Genomic DNA, 8,215 nt, shown 5'->3' on the forward strand with positions numbered 1-8,215 from the left:
GCAATATCCTGAACTGAAGTGACCCTAAACGACCGGACCCGGAGTGACCCGATACAAAAATGAACCGACCCGAACCTTGCCCGAATGAGCCATTTGTCAGGTCTAGTATCTCGTAAAAAGGTGAAAACGTCAGGGTTACCATGTAAATATTTTCCGTCAAAAATTTCAGTGATTTTAAATAAGATAAATAAATTCGTAATTAACTTAAATAAAACTATACACTCTAATATAATATTGAGATATTCACTCGACCATTATAATTAAGCATTAATGTGAAGATGACACTAATAATGAAAATTATTAACGATGACGATAATTTTAATTCACGACAAACAAGCATTAATCAGGCACGATGTGATTTTATCCATGGCAGAAAAAAATAATTAGCCACGGATGTGGCTTAGTTCGTGGCTAAAAACAACTATTAGCCACTGTCGTGTCTTAATGCATGGCTAAAAGTAATTATAGCCACGACCGTGGCTTAATTCGTGGCTAAAAACAATTATTTGCCACGGACATATTTTTCCCGTGGAATAGTTTTTTATTCCCATTCCCGTGGCATATTTTTCCCGTGGCAAAGCAAACTTATGCCACGAATTACGAATTCCCGTGGCGTAATTTGTGGCCCAAGTGCCAATTTGTTGTAGTGAACCTAAGACCATTACTCCTTCTGAGGGGTCTATCTCTGATGACCAAAACAATAGTTCTGTTCCTGGGTTTAGTGTTGGGCATGACATGGACTTTCTTCCTGATGTGAGTAATGATCAACCAACTAATGATATTAACACTGATCTGATGCTGAATGTTGCTGGAAGTGAAGGAGACTTGAATGGGGTCAACACTGGTGGAAATGTGAGAAATTATATTAATCAGAAAATTGAAGTACAAGCACCATTACAACCATTCCTGTTTTTACCACTCTTAGCTTACTAATGATAGAAGAAAAATATTACAAGCTCAAGCCTAAATTAGATTATGGTTTCTACACCACTCCAGATCATAAGTCTTCAGCTGCCCATCAAATACAGCCTGAAAACGAAGCTTCACTTCTATTTGGACTTCCTGTATAACCAGTGCAGGCCTTCGAACATAATGCTGAATCCTGCAACTATTCCTTATCAGCCATATATGATAAAACATGCCTACTATTGCAGCGCTTTTCAACAGTCTAATGAGCATAGACTGAGATCTCTCCTTCATAATGAGCACACCAGTCTGCAAACCTGAAACCTTAACCCCAATCCAGTACTGTAGTAGTTGACAGCAGACCTTAGTGTAGGGGCATTCTGAGGTCAAATGTCATAGAGACTCATCTTTAACACCACATAAGTAAAATAGACTCTGCTGGCATATACCCATTTTCATCAATCTGTCTGAAGTGAGGAGCCTGTCTTTGTGCATCAACCAAATGATAAAGCAATGCTTAGGAGTATTAAATCTGTTCCAAGCCATTCCATACCAACTCACCTTAACATCATCAGTTTGTGTGAGCCATCTATATCCCTTAGCAATTGTGTAAGGATTGCTGTTATCCTGCCACAGACTAGTAGTATAAGCTCCCAAAAATTTTGTCCTCACCTCACAAATTTTCCTCCACGCCCATGAACTATTAACAGTAGGAGTATAGGTTAACCAGTCTCTCCCTTTCAAATAAATATTATCCGCCCACCTAATCCAGAGGTGGTCTTTCTTAATCAGAATCCACCAAGCCAATTTTCCTATTGCTGCAATGTTCCAAATTCGACTATCAGTCACAGACAAACCCCCAACTTTCTTGTCTTTGCAAAGTATAGACCATGCAACAAGTAGAGCTTTGGAATAAGTATCTTCACCTTCCCACAAAAAATTCCTACAAAGTGCTTGTATTCTATCCATCACACCCATGGGCAAAACAAAAAGTTGGGACCAATAAGTATGCACAGTAGCCCAAAACAGATTTGACAAGCACTAGCCTTCCAGAATATGAAATCTTCCTCTTATTCCATCCTCTTATTCTGGTAATCATCTTATCCACGAGTATATTACAATCAATCCTGGAAATTCTTTTATGAGAAATGCAAACACCCAGGTACTTAAAAGGCAAAGAACCCTTTCTGAAACCTGTGGTTCTCAGGATATTATTTTCTACCTCTTGATCAACACCATTAAGATAGATGTCAGACTTCTCATTGCTAATATTCAAACCAGTGGCAGCAGAGAAAACATTAAAAGTCTCCATCAGAATAGTAATAGATTTAAGGTCCCCTTTGCAAAAGATGAGTAAATCATCAGCAAACATCAAATGAGTTAATTTCAAACTCTTGCACAGAGGATGGAATTTAAACCTAGGCAAGCTCACACTCTTCTCAATCAACCTGGAGAGATACTCCATACAAAGTGTAAATATCAAAGGAGATATAGGGTCACCTTGTCTGAGCCCTCTCTCCCCTTTAAAATACCCATGAGTGTGACCATTAAGACAAATGGAATAGGAAGTGGTACTAATGCACTGCATAATAAGTTCAATCAACTTAGGTGGAAAGTTTAGACCAACCAAAATCTGTTTCACACAATTCCACTCAATAGAATCATATGCCTTCCTAAGGTCAATTTTCATCAAACATCTAGGGAAGGCACTTTTCCTACTATATAGTCTCACCAAATCTTGGGTAATCAAGATATTACCCAAGATACTTCTACCTTTGATGAAGGCACTCTGAGCAGGATTAAAAATGGAAGGCAACACCTCAGCAATTCTCTCACACAAAAGCTTAGATATAATCTTATAAAGGGTGTTACAACAGGCAATAGGACGGAATTCCTTAACATTTTTTTGGCTCAGCTACTTTAGGAATAAGGGTAAGGTTGGTAGAGTTAACCTGTTTCAGCAGTTGACCAGAATTGAAGAAATCAGTCACAGCTTCACAGAGATCATCCTTGATAGTGCTCCAACTAGTCTTAAAGAATTTGCTTGTAAAACTATCAGGACCAGGACTTTTCTCATCAGGGATAGATAAGATAACATTTTTGACTTCCTCCTCTGTAGGTATTTTGCACATTTTCTCCCAAAGTTGGCAATCAACTGTTGGACCATTAGTGTGTTGGATAACATTTGCAGAACCAGCACTACTGCCCAGGAGCTGTTTATAATAAGAGAGAAAAGCATTTAAAATATCTTCAGGTTCCTTACAAACAACACCAGCTGCATCCTGAATCTGCAACACCTTATTATGGAGTTGCCTCTTCTTAATCAAACGGTGGAACATTGCAGAATTAACATCCCCATCTTTAGCCCAAGCACATTTGGCTTTCTGTCTGAGGAATTCCTCCTTAGCAGTAGCTAGCAAATGATAAGATTCCCTAGTTTGTCTTTCAATATCCATAAGCTGCTTATTGTAAGGATCTTTCTGAAGTTCTTCCTGAGTATGAATCATCACCTTAAAAGCAACATCAGTATTTCTTTCAATATCTGAAAATAATGAACCATTAAGTTTTTTCAAGGCACTCTTCATTAGTTTAAGCCTCTTAACCACTCTAAACATAGCAGTACCATAGACATTGCTGTTCCAATTATGCTGAACAACTTGATGATACTCAGGAGCCCTACACCACATATTAAAAAATTTAAATGGTTTCTTCTTAAACTCAGGACTCCTTGCTGAAGAGATAATACAAGGGCAGTGATCAAATTCTCCTTCAGCAGAAAAAGTAGCAAAATAATCCGTCCATAAGTTGAGCCAGCAATCATTTACCAGAGCTCTATCAATTCTGCTAAACACCCTAGTGTCACTAGGTTATTTATTGTTCCACGTAAAAAGGCCCCATAAGATTTCAGGTCCTGCAAGTCACATTCAGCAGCAGTATCCTGGAAAGGAACCACTTCTTCATCCTTAACTAATCCACCCAGTCTTTCATTAGCATACATAACTGCATTGAAATCCCCCATAACAATCCAAGGATCTTGAACATTCAGTCTAATAAGATTCTGCCAAAGAGGAGCTTTATCTTCAATTTTATTGAACCCATAAACGAAAGTGGCATAAAACCTATCATTATTCAACTTATTAAGGACCCTTGTATGAATATACTGGGCATCCATTTCAATGACATCAACAGATACCATTGCAGACTTCCAGAGTAACCAGATCTGACCTCCTTGATGACAACTTATATTGGTAGTATAATCCCACCCATAACAGACATTTTCAGCTACTTTATTTTGAGACTGAGCTTTAACTCTAGTCTCAAGGAGTCCAAATAGACAGAGATCATGTTGGTGGAGGAACCACTTCACATCCTTCTGTTTATTAGTACTATTTAGACCCCTGACATTCCAAGTACCAAAGTTAATCATTGGGTTGAAGAGAGGTGCCTCCTCCCCCTTTATCAACCAATTCAGCATATCCTGACATTTCATTACTGAAGTCCTTCATAAAGTTTCCTTCCTTAGCCCCATGGAGCCTAGATTCATGCCTGGTAATACAAGTGACTACCCTGGCAAGTGTGAATACAGATCCCTGAACAGATGCCATTGGGGTAATGAGAGGAGTAACAGAAGCAAGAACAGAGGTAGCTGCTGGGGTAGCATTGGTGCTCCCCTGAACCTGTTTCTGCACTCCCAGTTCTGGAAATTGTACTACATCCTTTGCAGGGACCTCAGCAGTTGGTACCTTAGGCACCCATGCCTACTTTGGTTTAGCTGTAATCACAGGCTTCTGAATGTAGAATTCTTTCCTCCTGCACATTGTAGCAGCATGCCCTATCCCTTTACACTTGTCACAAGTAATAGGTAGCCAATCATACTCCACTGCAACATGGATATCCTTACCCAATTCATCCTCAAACTCAATCCTAGTGGGAAACTTCTGATCAATCTCCACTTCCACTAATACTCTAGCAAATCCCAACAAGGTACGTTCGACAGTCAGGTCATCAATTCTCACAAATTTTCCTATCAATGATGCTAATTTCTCCAAGCACTTAGCACCCCAAAACTTAAGGTCTAGACCTACCAATTTGACCCAAATCGGAACAGACTTGACCTTAACCTTGGAAATCCTATCATTTGGATCCCAAGCTCTAAGAATCGGAGGTTTTCCATCAAATAAAAACATACCATTATTCAAAACCAGTTGTAAATGTTCCGCCTTACCAAAACGAACCACAAATAATCCATTAGGAAGGAATGAAATCTTAGATACCTCATAAGCCTGCCAGGTACGTCTCAGAAAACCTTCCAAAACCTCTCTGGGAGGGTTTGTCCCTAACACATAGCCAAATAGAGCTTGCTTCTAATAATCAATGTCCTCCTTGACATCCTCCGGAAGAATTTTCAGTTTTGTTGATTCCTGCTCCTCAGCTATCAGCGTTAATGACCCCACAGAAGCTTTTCATTTACCCCGCGGTGAGATCTCCTGCCATTCCTCCTCCGTTTCATCTGTAACCTCAACGTGTTCCGTCTGTAAGACTTCGTTCACCTCCCGGCGAGAATTATCAATCTCATGTTGTACCGAATCCACCCTCGTTTCAGTAGGCAGATCATTATTAGCATTACTCATATTGATTAAAACTAAATCTGTAGGATTAGCAACTATTGAATTAGATTGCGTATTTTTTTGATTTTTAGAATTATTTTTGTTATTATTATTAGTATTATTAGGATGATTAGTATGTTTGTTCTTAGCCATTGCTCAGAAACTGTAAAAACCTAGCTTTCTCTCTCATCCTTAAAAATTTAAATTAATGGGGTCAACACTGATTTGATCTTAAGTGTGGGAAATAGTTGTGATGTTGGGGCTTTGGTTCAGGAGGAGCCTATTCTGGTGGGCTCCATTCCTTTAAATGTTACACCTGCAACAATTATCAGAAAGGATCTGGAGTTACAAATTGGGACTCCTTCCTTTAGAACTCTGGAGAGCCTGTTCAAATCTGAAGAGGAAAAGGAAAATATGAAAGAAAATGCTGAAAGTTCGAGAAAGGAGGTGAGGCTATTTGATATTCCTGAAGTTGGAGCGAAATCAAAGCAAATTGCAGCTGTGGAGGTGTCTGGTTTTTCTGATGGATTCATGGGTCTTGTTGATGCTTAACATGAGTTTGATATGGGCAAGTTAAACAGGGAGGCAATTAGGGTAGGTAGGAAAAGGAAGTGTTGCTCGCAAGTGACTGTAGATATTGTACTAGAGGAAGAACTGGTTTCAGTAAAAGCTGCAAGGTGTTACCTCAAACAATTGGCAAAAAAAGGGTGCTATGAGGACGGTATTCATGGTCAACAGAGCAAAAGGATGGAAGTTGGGTTCCGTATAAGGGTTACTGACCAAGAAATGATGGAGTCGACTGACTCTTCTTCAGTCAATGATCAAGGGGGTTTTGCGGAGGTTAGGCCAACACAACCTCCTCGCCAGCCATGATGGGTTTATTTTGGAACTGTAGGGGTCTCAACAATACGCTCTCACCTATAGTTCCTCGTATAAGAGCGTTACTAAATAATATGTATTACGATTTTATTTTCCTTTTAGAAACTAAGTGTAACGCAACCAATGTTAGCCAAATTTTTAGAAACCTTGGTTTTGTAATGGCTGATGGTATGGATGCTATTGGGTTGTCGGAGGGGGGGGGGGAGTTTGGCGTAAGGAGGCGAAGACGAGCCTCATTAATTATGAAATGTAAAAATTTTATGATCCTTCTTGTGGAGAAATGTAATCGTAAATTGTGGTATCTTGTTCTTTTTTACGGTGACCCGAAGCCAAGTAAACGTGCTTCGGTGTTGGGGGACTTAGAAAGTTGGCTTGAAAGGTTAGAATTCCCTTTCTTGATTATTGGGGATTTTAATCAAGTGGAGTACACTTATGACAAATTTAGTAAGAACAAAAATGGTATTTCTGGAGCTTGCGATTTTATTAAGTGGAAAATACCAATGAACTTTTGGAGATCCCCTTTAAGGGTCCAAGGTATACATGGTGTAATAATAGAAAAAGAGATGCGAGGGTGTATGAAAGGATTTATAAGGCTTTAGCTTCCAAGACGTGGTTTGATCTATTCCCAAATACAGGACTTAAACATTTTCCGATTCAAATCTCGGACCATGCACCGATTGAATTGGATTTAGATCTAACACGAAATACGAATAAGAAACCATATAAATTGGAGGCTTGGGCATTAGAATATGAGGAGTGCCTCCAAATTATAAAGGAAGCATGGAGGCGAGAGTGGGAAGGATCACCGGCGTACCGTGTCATGAGAAAATTGGTACATGTAAGGCAGAATGTCAAAAAATGGACATTAGATAAACGAAAGGAATGGAAGGGGAAATGGCAAGACTTTTACAAACGCCTTGAGCATGGGATGAACATGGCCATTCAAGATGGAAACGATGAAATCTATACGAGTGTTAATGAAGAGATTAAGGAATTTGCTAAGGTAGCAGCTATTTATTGGAGACAGCGGGCAAAAATTAGGTGGATAAATGAGGGTGACTGCTGTACAAGGTATTTTTTCAATTGGGTGAAGGGTAGATCAGGACGTAACTTTATTCTTGGCATAAAGGGAGAGGATTAAAACTTGATCTATGACTCTACGAAGGTTAGTGATATATTTTAGAAAAAATTTTATGATCTGTATAATCCCCCTCAAACTCCGATAGATGGGTCCTCTAGGAATACTTTCAAGAACTTACTGCAACATATCACTGTAAAAGTGACCGCGGATGATGCGGATTTTCTAAGTAAACCTTTTACCGCAAAAGAAGTTCGTAAGGCCGTATTCCAAATGGGAGCTCTAAAATCGCCAGGACCGGATGGTATTCCGGCGATTTTTTTACCAAAAGTGTTGGTTCACTATAAAAAAAGATCTTACTAAAGCTGTTCTATCGATACTCAACTCGGACGTGGTGCTAAGTGAAATAAATCGAACATTTATTACTCTGGTTCCTAAGTGTGATAACCCTGAAGGAGTCCCGGATTACCGCCCAATTAGTCTGTTTAATGTTCTGATGCGTATAATCACTAAGTGTGTGACCAATCGTATGGCAAAGGTCAAGCCTTATCTGGTGGGAGAATTTCAGAATGCTTTTATTCCAGGAAGAAATATCAGTGACAATATTCTTATTGCAAATGAAGCACTTTATAAGATCAATACACAAAATAAAGGTAGAAATGGGAGTTTGCTTTTAAGGCTGATATGAGTAAGGCTTATGATAGAGTGCGATGGGGTTTTCTCAGAGAAGTCCTTGTTTGCTATG

General features: G+C 39.2%; 2 protein-coding genes across 2 annotated transcripts; one reads left to right on the forward strand and one right to left on the reverse strand.

Moving 5' to 3' along the window:
• Window positions 1-963: 963 nt before the first annotated feature.
• LOC141643690 (uncharacterized) lies at window positions 964-5,537 on the reverse strand. Its single transcript, XM_074452958.1, has 8 exons — window positions 5,378-5,537; window positions 4,689-5,242; window positions 4,390-4,589; window positions 3,732-4,304; window positions 2,859-3,582; window positions 1,953-2,749; window positions 1,468-1,867; window positions 964-1,248 (listed from the first exon to the last, which is right to left on the reverse strand). Exons 1-8 carry the CDS (start codon window positions 5,535-5,537, stop codon window positions 964-966), a joined length of 3,693 nt encoding a protein of 1,230 aa, XP_074309059.1.
• Window positions 5,538-6,077: 540 nt separating this feature from the next.
• Window positions 6,078-7,533, forward strand: LOC141643697 (uncharacterized). The gene is made up of 2 exons (XM_074452970.1): window positions 6,078-6,353; window positions 6,919-7,533. The coding sequence occupies exons 1-2, from the start codon at window positions 6,078-6,080 to the stop codon at window positions 7,531-7,533; spliced, it is 891 nt and encodes a 296-aa protein (XP_074309071.1).
• The last annotated feature ends 682 nt before the right edge of the window (window positions 7,534-8,215 follow it).

The sequence above is a fragment of the Silene latifolia genome, chromosome 1, assembly GCF_048544455.1.
Source record: "Silene latifolia isolate original U9 population chromosome 1, ASM4854445v1, whole genome shotgun sequence".
In the NCBI taxonomy this organism is placed as follows: domain Eukaryota; kingdom Viridiplantae; phylum Streptophyta; class Magnoliopsida; order Caryophyllales; family Caryophyllaceae; genus Silene; species Silene latifolia.